Consider the following 17,057-nt stretch of genomic DNA (forward strand, 5'->3'; position numbering starts at 1 on the left):
AAATCTCACGTACTGACGTATGACACAAGTTACATCCAACCGCCTCACCACGTTCGAAATCCGTGAGTTCCGCGGAGCGTCCCATTCTGCTCTCTCATGATGTCAAATGACTACTGAAGTCCCTGATATGGAGTACCTGGCAGTAGATGGCAGCAAAATGCACCTAATATGAAAAATGTATGTTCTGGGGGGGGTGTCCGGATACTTTTGATCACGTAGTGTACCTAGCCACTCTTCCACCGCTGCATGTTCGAATTAAATATGAAAGTTGCTAATAGTGATTTGTTTTACCCTGTGCTATTCAATTTACAGTGGCTTTCTTAGGTAAAATATAGATGTGGATGTAGAGCGAATCTGCAGAGTAATTAACACGGTGGACCTGACTGTGTGAGCAAGAGGGTGCGATACTCTGTCTAGCTAATCTGCTTTTTTATGTGGTTTCTCTAAATCAAGCGAGAGGAATTGTCGGTGTGATTACTGTAAACGAGGCACGGCCTTTATTTTGTTGCAAGTCTTCTCCATATCGTCAATGTTGGTGAGCCATGAACGTTACACCAAAACCTTTCATTTCCTGTTACAGGGAGACCCATTCGGGAGCATCCAGAACGAGCCTGTAACGATAATGACGAATTTTGGAACTACTTGAAGAACAGTGTGCCCAGCTGTTCTTGGTCGATCGCTGCGAATGTCTTTGCGATGACGACGTGACGTTCGTTCTTTGAACACCTTTGATCGTGCTAGGCTGCAGTGTACGCGTTTGGAAGCGTTGTCTCTCCCACAGACGATGCTGACTTTAGAAAGCCGAATTCTTCTATAATCTCTGATACGCTGTGATCACGCGTCTTGCACCGATTACGTAGCTACGTGCAGCCGATTAACTGGCCATCTGGTGCCATGTTCACTACACTCCTGCCTGTAACAGACTGCTCAGATGTGATGTCTACAGTGGCGCCATGTCTCGCATCTAGTCGCACCATAGGGCGTCATACATGGCACATCTTTAAATGTGGCCCTTACCGTGGTTTCTGGCCACTCATTTTAGTGTAGTACTAGATACTGTAAATATCTGTAGTTAATTTCCTAGTTTTATTTGTCCTGAACACGTGAACAAGTCCATCTTTTTCTCTCCAAAGCAGAACGCAACATAGTATTCCCTTACGTCCCAAGACACACACACACACACACACACACACACACACACACACACACACACACACACACAAGCTCGATTCAGTTGATCAAGGGGAATACATTTCTTACAGAGCTTACGATTCGTGTCCCATTTTTACAAAGAGGTGTTAATGATTGGTAATATAGAAAACCTAAGATATCACAAATTATTTATGAATTTAATGTGAGTTTAAGTAGCAGCCACTTAATTAAGCACTTATACACACGGATAACCGTGAAGAAATCATTTATAATTTGCACAAAATGTGGCATACAGTGCTCGAAAGAAGGTTTCTCAAGACCTCTTCACACCCTGTTGCTCTTGCATGTGACCTAACATCTACCCATCTTCCCGATCTTCTCTTACCTGTTAGTATCAAAGACATGTATCATCCATTCTCCTGTCTTCATGTTGTACCCATCGCACATTTAACTTCCATTATCGCCATAACTACTTATTCCATCAATACTGAGAAAATAGGTCATAAATATGTCTTTCACAGACATTTATTCCATTATCCGTTTGTTTTCCTACCATTTCTATAGTTCAAATCACGCATCACGTTTTCTCGCTTAGGTCTCGCATTCAAGTTCCATGCCCCAGAGCCGTAAGTAGAAACTGGTGAAACACACCTTTTGTAAGTTTATAATTTGTCGTACTGGAAACTTAGCTCCGAAAACTATTTAAGCATCCCGGGCCTGCCTCAATTTTCTGTTTGTTTTGTCGTCATCCAGTCAGTGTCTTCAACTGCACTAAATACAAAAACTCATTAAGTGGATGTTCACGGCCAATGAAATCGACAACTGTGATTCGTCGCAGAGGTATTTTTCTAGGTTTCTTCTAGATACCAAAGATTTAAATGTTGTGTTCTCCTGCCATCTTATTCCTGATGTAGATAGCTGTTTTGATCACACTGTTGGAGAAACGACTACATCGACTGTAAGTTGCGTTAAGAAGTGATTTAGATGGAGTGCTTCGTGTACACTACGAAAGGTGATACCTGGGCTTCGATTAACGATAGTTACCTCGTATAATGCTGTGGCGTAAAAGCTTGGACTCCAAATCGGAAGCTACATGAAAAATAAGTTACTACATTGCCGCACAGTCAACCGAAGAGGGGTCGAATTGAAGTGTTTGCACTTGGGTGGTAAGCACACTACGTGGAATTGAACTCAGAACATCCAATTAAGAACACAGTCTTTTGTATTTTTTCGTTAGATTTGTATTTTCTCTCTGGCAAAATGGGAATGAAACATCTGCAGTCATGAAATTCGTCTCATTTGTAATGATAACATTCTAGTTAAATAAACAAAAATGAAATATTATCTAACCGGTACGTTATTCTCAGTTGTCTTCTCTCCTGTCACACTGACCCATCTGCCTATCAACGTTTTCCATGTACTCCTTTCCTCACTGATTCTACAGAGAACACTTCCATTGCTTATCAGTCGATTTCACTTTCAGGATCCTTCAGTAACATAGCATCTCTAATGCTTCTATTCTGTTGTTTTACGGTTTTCCACAAACCATGAGTACGTTCCATATCAGAAACTGCTTTGTCAAATTACGATGTGTGTTCGATACTTGTAGATTTCTTTTGGCGAGGAATGTCCTTTATATTTGTGCTCGTCCCCTCCTTATATCCTCCTTTCTTGAACCGTCAAGCGTTATTTACTTTCCTAGGTAGTAGAATTTCTTCACTTCGACTCCTAAGCAGTCTCTGATTTTGATGCTAAGTTTATCGCAAATGTCGCTTCTGACACTCTTCTTTCTATGGTGGTTATGCTGTTAATCAGTGAATATACACTCCTGGAAATTGAAATAAGAACACCGTGAATTCATTGTCCCAGGAAGGGGAAACTTTATTGACACATTCCTGGGGTCAGATACATCACGTGATCACACTGACAGAACCACAGGCACATAGACACAGGCAACAGAGCATGCACAATGTCGGCACTAGTACAGTGTATATCCACCTTTCGCAGCAATGCAGGCTGCTATTCTCCCATGGAGACGATCGTAGAGATGCTGGATGTAGTCCTGTGGAACGGCTTGCCATGCCATTTCCACCTGGCGCCTCAGTTGGACCAGCGTTCGTGCTGGACGTGCAGACCGCGTGAGACGACGCTTCATCCAGTCCCAAACATGCTCAATGGGGGACAGATCCGGAGATCTTGCTGGCCGGGGTAGTTGACTTACACCTTCTAGAGCACGTTGGGTGGCACAGGATACATGCGGACGTGCATTGTCCAGTTGGAACAGCAAGTTCCCTTGCCAGTCTAGGAATGGTAGAACGATGGGTTCGATGACGGTTTGGATGTACCGTGCACTATTCAGTGTCCCCTCGACGATCACCAGTGGTGTACGGCCAGTGTAGGAGATCGCTCCCCACACCATGATGCCGGGTGTTGGCCCTGTGTGCCTCGGTCGTATGCAGTCCTGATTGTGGCGCTCACCTGCACGGCGCCAAACACGCATACGACCATCATTGGCACCAAGGCAGAAGCGACTCTCATCGCTGAAGACGACACGTCTCCATTCGTCCCTCCATTCACGCCTGTCGCGACACCACTGGAGGCGGGCTGCACGATGTTGGGGCGTGAGCGGAAGACGGCCTAACGGTGTGCGGGACCGTAGCCCAGCTTCATGGAGACGGTTGCGAATGGTCCTCGCCGATACCCCAGGAGCAACAGTGTCCCTAATTTGCTGGGAAGTGGCGGTGCGGTCCCCTACGGCACTGCGTAGGATCCTGCGGTCTTGGCGTGCATCCGTGCGTCGCTCCGGTCCGGTCCCAGGTCGACGGGCACGTGCACCTTCCGCCGACCACTGGCGACAACATCGATGTACTGTGGAGACCTCACGCCCCACGTGTTGAGCATTTCGGCGGTACGTCCACCCGGCCTCCCGCATGCCCACTATACGCCCTCGCTCAAAGTCCGTCAACTGCACATACGGTTCACGTCCACGCTGTCGCGGCATGCTACCAGTGTTAAAGACTGCGATGGAGCTCCGTATGCCACGGCAAACTGGCTGACACTGACGGCGGCGGTGCACAAATGCTGCGCAGCTAGCGCCATTCGACGGCCAACACCACGGTTCCTGGTGTGTCCGCTGTGCCGTGCGTGTGATCATTGCTCGTACAGCCCTCTCGCAGTGTCCGGAGCAAGTATGGTGGGTCTGACACACCGGTGTCAATGTGTTCTGTTTTCCATTTCCAAGAGTGTATATATGTAGCATTTGCACATAAACAATTTCAGATATTACAGTTGTTTTAATCACACCAGCTCTCTCAGAGAATGAAAAACCCCTCCTAGTGAGAGTTCTTTGTGCATAACGAACTCGGTGGTATCTTTCCTCCTATGAACCGTAGTTAGAGCTTGCTAGCGGGAGGGCAACGTCAAGCTAGCCCAAAGTATTTCAGTCGGTTCCCTGAAGCGTAGCTGAGATCCTCGCTTGCCTCTAATTCGCTTTGGCGTTCCATACAAAGAAGATTAGCAGAGCGCCTGCGCTTTGGCGACTGGAGAATTTCCTCTCTCTTGGGGTGCGATGGCGCGTGGCGCATCTGCTCCGTCTACACCTCGGCGACGCTGTGAATGGACTAGCAGCAGTTCACAGCGCTCAGTCTGGGATTACAGAGAGTCCCTACCGACAGTCTGCTTCATAAAGCAGTGCTGTTCCTAAAATATGACTCTTAGCAAACGTAAAACTTCGAGTGACAGGTATTACACAAGGGATTAAGGGGGGAAACCACATTAGAAGGTTCAAAAAAATGCGATGTTTTTTTAATTGCATAAATCGTTAGCTTAAATATCCAAGAATACGCTGTCAAAATTTCAAAGCGAAATTCGCATTCGTTTAGATTTTATGAGCATAGAACCGAGTGCACATCGGCTTCATGTTCGAGCGCAGAAGATTAATCAAAGAATGAACGTTCCATTTCCACTAAATCGGAATTAGCTCCTAAGCACTTGCACTCCGGGAAGTCGGTAAAATGGCATCGTATTTAGCAACGGGCTTCTTCAATGAAGGAAATTCATCCCTTCTGATAGTCATGAACGAGCCAGGAATTGTTGTAGGCACGCAAAGCTTTAATTATGTAGAACAAATGGACAACCAGCGCGTGAGCCGGCAAAATCGACGTCGTTCATTGGAATCGAAGGAAGGTCAGAAATCTCGGAAAGCACTGCTGCAAGCGCAAAACGAAGCCTACGAGTAAGAAGAAGGATTGCTATACGGTGCCGGAGTCGCAGATTAATCGGTAAGCAGTTTACATTACTGTTAACTTCCTTGAATTTCTAGTTTCCGAGAATTTATTTTTCAAACGTGTTTATCTCGAAATGACTTTTTTCACATTTGCGTGCTGTCTAACTAAAAAAGTATAGCACCGATATTATGAAAATCGATGGTATGATTCTTTATAGTATTAAGAATTATATGAACCAACTTGTGAGATGATATCGTGATTTTAAGGGTATTTTTCTTTGCATAATTAGAGAAAAAATCGTGAAAACCGAATCAAATTGTTCCAACGCCTGAAAAATTTGTAATTTTCATTATTTTTACCTGCATTGAGGTTCATATTCTTAGAAAATAAGTTATTAATGTAAAATCAAAACCTTTTTGATTTCAGATGAAAATCAGTATTGCTACACTGCATGCAATTGGGGCACTACACCCACAACCTTCAGCGGACATCACATCGTAACTTTGTTATTTTTGGCTGAAATTATTCAAAAACATTCACAGAAACTTTTCGAATTATGAATGAAATGATGTAAAAATTTGATTAAATTCTAATCAATTCTTCCCACCCGAAAAAAAATCCCAAAAAATCAGTGTCAAACCGCCTCCTAATGTTGTTTCCCCCCTTAAACAAGCTGACCTATGGGAGGAATCTTCATTAAGACCTGCTATCTGAAATACACAAAAGGCTTTCCGGAATGTTTCCAGTGAATGAGGGCTGTAGGAGTATAATCTAGAGGTTCTATTTGCTAAACTATTTTATTCTTTTGCAAACCTTAACTATTTGCGATGTTATGTTCGTGTATAAGTTCTTAGTGTTTTTGTTTTGCGTGTTAGTATTCCGGTTGTTAAGGCTTTATTTATGATTGTCATTTTTTTTATTTGTAGTTCACTGTTGCTATTTGAGTTTACGTATTGTCATTTTGTTATAAGGAGATAGTGAGTGGAGCTACGGATGCTAGAAAATGAAGTGACAATTGGAGAAATCGGAGCACGTCAACAATTTTTTCTGTTTGAGTTCAGTAGACGATGGCATTAGCGGAGGCAGCCACAAACATTTGCGTCGGGTATGGGGATGAAACCATCGCGCAGAGCACACCAAGAAAATATGGTTTCTCGTTTTAAGGACGATCATTTTGACATTAGTGGCTCTTCACGTTCGGGAAGACCTTCTGGGTTGGATAAAGATGGGTTAAACGCTTTAATCCATAATTATCCACGTCAGTATACTCAATAACTGGCAAATGTGATGATCTGTGATGATGTCACCACTGTGCGACATTTGCATACAGTGAGAAAGGTTCAAACAACGGGTGTATGGGCACCGCATGCTCTAAGCCAAAATCACAAAAGTCAGCGGCTGGCCATATGTGTATCGCTGCTTGCTCGTCACCAATTGGCTCATGAACAACACCGACCATTCCTATCCTATATCTTTATTTGCGAAGAGAGATGGTGTCCTTTTGCTAACACAAGGAAAAGGAAGGAATTATTGAGACAATACAAAGCCGCAGCTCATCCTACATAGATCTGCGCGCACCCACAAAAAATAATGTTATGCATTTGATGCACAGGGTGCAGCCAACTGCAGGTGGTGGCTCATGTCGGTACCAATGGTGTGTGTCACTTTGGATCAGATGAGATTCTCTCTGGTTTCGAGCGGCTAACAGAAGTGGTAAAGGCTGCCAGGCTTGCTTGCAAGACGAAAGCAGAGCTGACAATTTGCAGCATAGTTGACAGGACCGATTGCGGACCTCTGGTACAGAGCCGAGTGGAGGGTCTGAATCAGAGGCTCAGACGGTTCTCCGACCGTGTAGGCTGCCGGTTTTTTTAGATTAGAGGGTCTCGGGAAAACACAAGAAGGGCTTCAGTCACAAAGGGTGCAAGCTGAACACAGGAAAAACGTAGATACAGGAACCGTTGGTATAACAGTTATAAACTGTCGTAGCTGTGTTGGGAAAGTACCAGAGCTCCAAGCGCTAATACAAAGCATTGATGCTCAAATCGTTACAGGCACTGAAAGCCGGCTAAAGCCGGACATAAGCTCAGCCCAAATTTTTGCCAAGAACCCAACGGTGATCCGAAAGAATAGGCTAAACACGGTTGGCGGTGGCGTGTTTGCTGTGTCAGAAATAGCTTATCTTGTCGCGAAATTGAAGTAGATACTTTGTGTGAGTTAGTATGGGTAGAGGTCATTGCTGGCAACCGGAATAAAATAATAATTGGAACCTTTTACCGACCTCCCAATTGAGATGATACAGTTGCTGAAAGGTTCAAAAAGAACTTGAGTTTGATTTCAAACACGTACCCGACTCAGACGATAATAGTTGGTGATGACTTTAATTTACCCTCGATATGTTGGCGAAAATACATGTTTAATTCCGGAGATACGCATAAAATATCATCCGAAATTGTGCTAAACGCATTCTCTGAATATTATTTGGAGCAATTAGTTCTTGAGCCCACGCGAATAGTAAACCGTTGTGAAAACACACTTGAGCTCTTAGCAACAAATAATCCTGAGTTAATAACGAGCATAAAAACCGATTCAGGGATTAGTGAACAAAGGGCTGTCGTAGCAAGATTGAATAATTTAATCCCCAAATCCTCGAAAAATAAGCGAAAAATATACCTATTCAAAAAAGCAGATAAAAATTCACTTGACGCCTTCCTGAGAGACAATCTCCACTCATTCCAAATTAATAATATAAGTGTAGACCAGATGTGGCTTAAATTCAGAGAAATAGTATCGGCAGCAATTGAGAGATTTATACCAAATAAATTAACAAACGACGGAGCTGATCGTCCTTGGTACACAAAACGAGTTCGAACACTGTTGCAGAAACAACGAAACAAACATGCCAAATTTAAACAGACGCAAAATCCCCAAGATTGGCGATCTTATACAGAAGCTCAAATTTAGTGCGGACTTCAATGATAGATAACTATAACAGTTTCCACAACGAAACTCTGTCCAGAAACCCGGCAGAAAAACCCAAAGAGATTCTGGTCGTATGTGAAGTATGTTAGCGGCAAGAAACAATCAATGCCTTCTCTGCACGATAGCAATGGAGATACTATAGAAGACAGTGCTGCTAAAGCAGAGGTACTAAACACAGCCTTCCGAAATGACATCACAAAAGAAGACGAAGTAAATATTCCAGAATTCGAATCGAAACAGCTGCCAACATGAGTAACGTAGAAGTAAATATCCTCGCAGTAGTGAAGCAACTCAAATCACTTAATAAAAGCAAATCTTCTAGTCCAGACTGTATACCAATTAGGTTCCTTTCGGAGTATGCTGATGCATTAGCTCCGTACTTAACAATCATATACAACCGTTCGCTCGACCAAAGATCCGTACCCAAAGATGGAAAGTTGCACAGGGCACACCAATATTCAAGAAAGGTAGTAGGAGTAATCCACTAAATTACAGGCCCGTATCGTTAATGTCGATATGCAGCAGGATTTTAGAACATATATTCTGTTCGATCATAATGAATTACCTCGAAGAAAACAACAGAAGTGAATTATGGCGTTCCCCAAGGTAGTGTTATAGGCCCTTTGCTGTTCCTTATCTATATAAATGATTTGGGAGACAATCTGAGCAGCCGTCTTCGGTTGTTTGCAGATGACGCTGTCGTTTATCGACTAATAAAGTCATCAGAAGATCAAAACAAACTGCAAAACGATTTAGAAGAAATGTCGGAATGGTGCGAAAAGTGGCAGTTGACCTTAAATAACGACAAGTGTGAGGTCATCCACACGAGTGCCAAAAGGAAATCGGTAAACTTCGGTTACACGACAAATCAGTCTAATCTGAAAGCGGTAAATTCAACTAAATACCTAGGTATTACAATTACGAACAACTTAAATTGGAAGGAACACGTAGAAAATGTAGTGGGGAAGGCTAACCAAAGACTGCGTTTTATTGGCAGGAGACTTATAAAATGTAACAGACCTACTAAGGAGACTGCCTACACTACGCTTGTCCGTCCTCTTTTAGGATACTGCTGCACTGTGTGGGATCCTTACCAGATAGGACTGACGGAGCACATCGAAAAAGTTCAAAGAAAGGCAGCACGTTCTGTATTATCGCGAAATATGGGAGAGAGTGTCACGGAAATGATACAGGATTTGGGATGGACATCATTAAAGGAAAGGCGTTTTTCGTTGCGACGGAATCTTCTCACGAAATTCCAGTCACCAACTTTCTCCTCCGAATGAAAAAATATTTTGTTGACACCTACCTACATAGGGAGGAACGATCACCACGATAAAATAAGGGAAATCAGAGCTGCTACGGAAAGATATAGGTGTTCAATCTTTCCGCGCGCTATACGAGATTGGAATAATAGAGAATTGTGAAGGTGCCTCTGCCAGGCACTTAAATGCGATTTGCAGAGAATCCATGTAGATGTAGATGTAGGTGTAGATGTAGGTGAACAGTGACGATTTGGTGTACTACAAATTGCTTCCCCGAAATGTGGCCATCACTGGTGACATTTATTGTCAACAACTGAGACGTCTTCTTGCAGACGCAATGCACGAACAACGACCAGGATGACAGCGTGAGGTGATGCTACTCCACGATAACGCCCGCCAGCATTCTGTTAGACTGACAAAAAACTCGATACAGGAGTTGAGTTGGGAAGGCATCCCGCACCCACCTTTTTCACCTGATCTTACCCCTTGGATTTTCAACTTCTCTGCTCTCTGTCGAACAACCTTCAAGGAATTTAGTTTCCGGATGAAAATGCGGTCCGAGCAGGGCTCGACGAGTTCATCGCCTCAAAACTACGTCATTTCTACAATCGCGGAATCGAAAAGCTACCTCAGCGTTGGCAGACTGTTGTAAACAGTGAAGGAGAATATGTTATTGGGGAATAAGGTCTCTGTCATGTGTATTCCTTTTATTTATGAAACTTATGGGAAAACGCTACGAACTTAAGCACCAGCCTGATGTAGTGACCGAGTTACTAAGAAACGATAAGATTACACATCAGTTATGTGGGTAACTGTTCCTTCACGTATGTCATAAGTTCAAATTCTGGTAATGTCGCCTCTAACGAATACTGTACAAGCGACTTCATCTCTGCGTGGTTACTGCAACCTATATCCGTTTCAGCCTACCCTTTTAAGTAGTTATGCCCTACGCTTCCCTCATTACCAAACTAACTATTCCTTCAGGCCTAACAATATGTCGTATTAACCTATCCCTTCTAAGGTCTGATAAATTGGTGGAAGTGTATCTCATCTCAGAGACAAGTGGGGTCCCATGAACTTCTTTTTCCACAGAAATAGTACTCTAGAAACATAAAGAGACTTTGACAAAGGTTAGTGGTCGCCAAAGTAATAACTGCGGTTTTCGAGACGTGGTCGCAAAGCAAGCTCAGCGTAATTAGCGATAATGTGTTTTAGGTTTTTTCTTTGTCTCCACTGTGCAATGCCTTGTAAAATGGCCAGCGTTAGATTACATCCTATTTTTGCTCACAGCTGATCTACACTCCTATAAACAATAGTGCGCACTGTAGCCTTTTACAAACCCATGCGCACGATGCATGCTTATGAACTCTGACAGATGAATAATTACCTCACCGCTCGCGGTTAGATTACTGATGACATCAAAAACTCGGATAAAACCTCCTGACAGCAGCTTTATCTTTATGCATTGTCAAAGACATTCTATTAATTAACAGATATATCAATCATTGGAACTGTATATTCGTATGTAACATTTTCAGTAATCTGAGACACTATATTCCAGCATCCAGAGCATTCCTCTCCGAGTAGTGGGTGATAAACTCTTCATCCACCTTAACATTATTTCCCGGTATACACATGTAATTAACGCTTTGCGCCCTCCCTCCTTACAGCATTATTAGATTTTATGGCTTCTTAAATTTACCTTCAACTGCTCGGTCTGATGGAACTAGATCTTATGCGATTGAATAAGAATCTGCCAAAAGTTGGCAACGCGCGACCATATGAATGAGAGGTACACGTATTAGGAGAATGATTACGAAAGATGTATATATATCATGAGAAATGACTGTTTGGTATATTTGACAGTTTAAGTGAAAGATTTACTACTGTGAGCAATTTTGCGAGGCTGAAGACATGAGGGATAATGTTATTATTTGGCTGCCACAGACTGTGTTGTTGAGCAGAGCTCATGCGAGCGAAGGAATCGGAAACAGTTATCGACCTGAGAGCGAGATATAGTGTTGTGTCGTGGCAGAGTGAAAAACTTGAATGGCGGACGTACCGCACAAAGAACAGACATACTCCCTGGTACATAACTGAGGAAGACGATTTTATTTGAAAAAAAAAAGGTCATCTGCAGTGAGTTTATTTTGCTACAAGAGTTTTGTTTTTAACAATATCTACTTTTTGTTGTCGAGCGTGAAAAATCAGTCATGTGATCATTATTTTGCTTAGCTTCCTTCCCCCACTGTTAGTTAAAGTATTCCAGTCAGAAAGGCAAAGAGTAAAGTTCAATTTACGAAAATGGAATAAAGGAGGATGAGGTAGTTTGCCGCGCAGTGGTTTATTTCAGATACAGGCACTTCACTTTCTTGCTGCGTGCCGACAGAGAAGAGACAAGGTACCCATTGCAAGGTAACAACCTTTAGTGGGGCGTAAATGAACCTTTTGAGAGACAATTTGGGACAATATTCATTTACAAAATTCCATATGACATGAGTTGGTGCGTTTTTCCAACAGGGCATATTTTTGTTACTCAACAGTTGGCCATTGTGTGTGATTGTTTCATCAGATAGCCATTCTATGTATTGTTTATAACTATTGTTTATGTTCAGTCTCATTTACAGATAGTCATATGCAGTTTAGATTAACTGATATCGAATACATCAACAGTAATTTCTATAGTTATGTTCGTATTTAAAAATGGGGAAGTAAAGGCGATTGTAGATCAGAATACATGGGAATTTAAAAGTACTTGCTTTCACATTGATAACTGGAGGTATTGTCACATAGTTTCCTAAGTCTACAGCCAAATACGTTTCACACATAACTACCGTTATTTATCGTAAAATAGTCTACAGGGTAACATATCATTGTCGATAGAATGCCCTCCTCTATAATACTTTCTAGTGTGGTGTTCCAAACAACTGTATTACCATTTTTTCCTCAACTACACCTCTATTATTCGGCCTAGTATCATCCACAGTTCACAACTGCTATAGGATTAAACAGAATTCATCAAAAACCACTGGACAGTACAGTATTGGCAGGAAGAACTCACGTGACTGAGAAAGACTCCCAGAACGACGATCCAGCCCCAGCCCCCGTCAGGGGGCACCAGCTCGTACTGAGGCGTCGATGATGCCGTCATCTCTGCCGCATCTGTAACAACACGGAAACGACGATATAATTTATGTTCAATTTGGCCATCAGGAATGCAACGCTCGCTCAGGTGGACAAGATGGAACAGAAACTGATGGCTGTTGTCGAATGTTTGTCCAGTGGTTCTAAATCATGATAACGAAGTGGTGAATTGGTTGCTGTCCCATCTAAGCAAACAGGTTAGTTTTCCCCCAAGTGTCTGTAGAGGAAACGCAGGTTCGGACTTTTAGAGCACCTTCTTGGCTGGTGGCGGAATTAGGCATGGAAGCCTCTGAGGCAAAATCTCTCTTACTCGTTATGACAACGATAAAGCTAAGAAAAAATGTTTATATATCGTTTACTTTCCAGTATGGACCTACATGGAGGCATTTAGAGAAACAAGAAATGTCCTCCGAACAGACAACTGAGGGTATATGAACAGCAAGATGACACTGGCAGAAAAGGATCGATCAGTAGGCAATACAAGAGGCATGGGCAATTCCATGTCAAATCAACAAGTGCTACAACCTGACCCTCTCAGATTTTTCTGAAACTAAGTATGCATATATTACTCATAAATCATGACACAAATTATTTTTTTCGCATTTTTCTGAGAAAAAGTTACCGAGTAATGGACCTTCAAAAACTGAAAAGATGACAAATTTTTGACTCGCGGAACAATGTTGTTTCTTTACAACTCGTGTTCTAATTAAGTTAGAACAATAAATTTTACTTCATTGGAAAGCTCTTTTAAGGAGCTTTTATATGATACCAAATATCGTTAGTTTAATATATCTACAAAAATCGTTAAAAAACAATATTGTTGATTTTACTGAATTTTGAAAAACTCTATTTTTAAAATTCTCAAAAAATAGATGTGAAAGATACACTTAACATCTACATATTCTGATAGTTTCAACTTGGGATGAGCATGGGATCACTATCAAAAGCAAATTTACATTAAGGGTAGTGCTTTAAAAATTCGTAAAAACTAATTTATTTTAGATATTAGGCCCACTTCTCACCAGCTGTATGTTGTTGTAAAATGTGGAAATTAAAAATAACTTATAATTGACAAAAGAACATATGTTTTACGCTTCTGTAATTAATAAATACAAAATGAAAACTTAAAATAAATAAATAAATAAAAAAACACAGAAAGATGAATACCTGAGATCAGACCTAAATTCAGTTAGTAATTACTATTATTTACAAACAGGCGTCCTATTAGTTCACTTCTTCATACTTCAAACTAATCAGTCTGTTGCACATCAACATTTCTGCACTGGATAACTTATTGTTCGCCCTGTAGCAGTTTGAGGGTTCACGATTGCCACTTCTTCCTTACTGTTTATGGAAAGAATGTCTGGATGACTCGGAAATGTGAAAGATGGTGACGGTCCATGTGGATGTAAGAAACTAACTGTGATTTCATCCTTCTACTGATTTTTTTCAAGTACACAGGTTAACCACCAGTGTCCATTATAATCACAAGCAACATATCCTTTTATGTCTTTGACCGGTATTGTATCACTATCAGCAATTGCCACCAGTTCAATTTTACTATCGTCAGAGTTTTGTTATTATTTTGTCCTTGCTAAAAGGAATAAAAGTGTGAAGTTTTTGTGTCCCTACAATTTTGCAGCATTTCTCAAATCTCTCCATAAGTTTCATTTCTTCATTTTTGTGATCTTCTTTAGTAGCATACTTGAAGTTCATTCCTTCTGTGTTATCCTTGGCAAACATATAAAGTTGTTTTGGTGTCATTATTTGATCACTGTACGGCCGTTGCAGACTTGCTCGAGCTGCAAGTCGTTTAACTGTTCCACCAACACCATCACTAGCTCCCTTCCCATGCGAGGTGGCTAAAAAATGCCATGCAGCTTCAGTTTGGAAATCTTCTTCATGATGGCACAGGTTGATAGAGTTCTTCCTATTTTTATAATGAGCTGCTGCTCCATCAGAGAAATAATATATTTTTCTTGGTTTTCTACCGAATTTAACAGTCAGGAAGTCCATCAAGTACGATTGGAACAAATTCACAGCAACAGTGTCATGTGTTAGGCATTCTGATATGTTTACAAGACTTGTGTGCTCGAGTTTGTTCCCATCCTTGTAATAAGCAACAATGGGATGAATCGTTGCTTGCATGTCTGTCCAGTGATAGCCTTGAACTTCGTCCTGGATGACAAAGGAGTAATTCTCAGAAAAGTCACAGATCGCTAAGATCTCGCCTTCTTTAACTTAATTTCTCAGTCTCTTTTGGAAGATTGATTGTTGACTAGCAACAAATGAATGTCGTGTAAGCGATTTTAATTTATCAAAAAAAAAAAAAAAACAATCAATAAAGTTGTCAGATGATTATCAATATCATTAGTATTCAACAAATCTTGTAAATATGTCTTGAATGTTTCAGGGCCAGGGCAGAATTTACATTCACCAAAATGACAAGCAGGTAATGACGGATTACATACAACTCTTGCAATGCAGTCTTTGTAAGTATTTATTGGATTGTCTTCATCCTTTGTCGGCTGAGGAATGTTACATCCAGTCAGCATGAGTTTGAAGTTTTGATGGGTAGTACACACACAGACACTATGTGTACCACTACTTCCAGCTAAAACACAATTTTTGGGACGTAGGTCTACAAACTTCGAAAATCCAAACTGGAACTCTGGACGGTTGTCTTTAAAGTTCGCGTAAATTTCTTACAAATTACTTAAAACTAGCCGTTTTTGTACTTGCAGTTTTTCTCCGTTATCTCTCACAAGCACAAAATATTTTTTCCCAGGCATTGCCGTGCTTATTTCACCAGAACAATAAAAGTTTCTAACAAAATCAGCAGTTGTTTGATCAAGAGTCTTGCCAGGTTTTGGGTTTGTTGAAGACAAAATTCCCTTGGCCTTCACCAAATCTTTTACTCTTCGAGCCACGTAATTTGTTACATTAAATTCACCTTGAATCTTCTTAACACTCCAGCTTTTAGGTAAAATGGTAAGAATTTCCATCTGTTTACTTCGAGATGTACATGTACGAAATTTATCTTTTAGCTGACTGATCATCTCAGATTCTACATGATCATGTACCTCTTCTTCTTTTTCGGAAGGAAGCATTAATACCTTTTTTGGAATTGTTGAAGTTAATTTAATCAGTTTTTCCTTAGGATATTTTGCTTCACACAGTTGTTTCTTCTTAATTGGCGATTCAACCTTTCTAAGGCCTCACTTGCTGCAATGTCTTATACGTCACTATCACATAAAAGCTTTTCACTTTCTTGCTTCACCACACAATACAGTAGATCATCATCATTTTCTGTGCTAGACATATCACAAATTTCTACTCTTGCAATTTTTCTACGGCAGTTGTCACACACTTTTTGATTTAAAGTTAAGTAAGGTTTTCTTGCTATCATCCATTGTGAAACAGGCCGTAAGTTTTTCTTGTGGTTGTTGTGGCCCTTTTCATTAAATGGATTACAGCACAAAGCTGAAATTTTAGGCATTTTATATTTCTCAAGTGAACAAACTAATTTAAAAAAATGTTTTTAAAGTTGAATGCCCCAGCTTTCTATATTCAATACTACACAATATTACTTCTCTATTCTTTCACTTCCTGTAAAAAAATATTTCATTATGTTAATATTATGCAAACATTAGCTGGTTGTAGGCATACAAACTTACAGACTCTTATGAGGTTTGTACAAAAGTACCATTAAGCTAGAATCAAAACACATTTCAGAGTTAATCACATAATTTCACTACAGCTGCCTCACAACAAAAGAACGTGTGGGTCACTTTCAACAATAGGTGAAAATTGCTGACAATATTAACCAGAGATAAAATACTGAATAGATTGCAGATAGTAACACCAAAGAATCATTTTATATATAATCTTTAACATGAGAGATGGCTTCCTTTTTTTCCCATGGTTTTACAGCTATTAATAAATAGTTAGCATCAAAGTTTAATATGCAGTTATTCATTTCAAAAGTACGATTTGTGGACCATGTAACAAAACCTAACACTGTAATATTTTCATATGTAGCAAAATAATAGAAATTCACCTATCTGACTGTGATTTTGGAGAAACGTGGTAAACATAAAATTGCTTTTCATTGTGATCCCATGGTCATCCCAAGTTGAAACTTTGAGAATATGTAGATGTAAAGTGTATTTTTCACATCTATTTTTTTGAGAATTTTAAAAATACAGATTTTCAAAATTCGGTAAATTCAACAATGTTGTTTTTTAACCATTTGTGTATATATATTAAACTAATGATGTTTGGTATCATA

General features: G+C 40.7%; 1 protein-coding gene across 1 annotated transcript in view; it reads right to left on the reverse strand.

Annotated features, from left to right (window-relative positions):
- Window positions 1-17,057, reverse strand: part of LOC126484322 (monocarboxylate transporter 12-like) — a 192,601-nt gene that overhangs the window by 112,371 nt on the left and 63,173 nt on the right. The window contains exon 2 of the mRNA XM_050107764.1: window positions 12,684-12,784. Coding sequence (XP_049963721.1) covers window positions 12,684-12,773 — 90 coding nt within the window. The 5' untranslated portion in view covers window positions 12,774-12,784. The remainder of the gene's footprint in view (window positions 1-12,683; window positions 12,785-17,057) is intronic.

The sequence above is a fragment of the Schistocerca serialis genome, chromosome 6, assembly GCF_023864345.2.
Source record: "Schistocerca serialis cubense isolate TAMUIC-IGC-003099 chromosome 6, iqSchSeri2.2, whole genome shotgun sequence".
NCBI lineage: Eukaryota > Metazoa > Arthropoda > Insecta > Orthoptera > Acrididae > Schistocerca > Schistocerca serialis.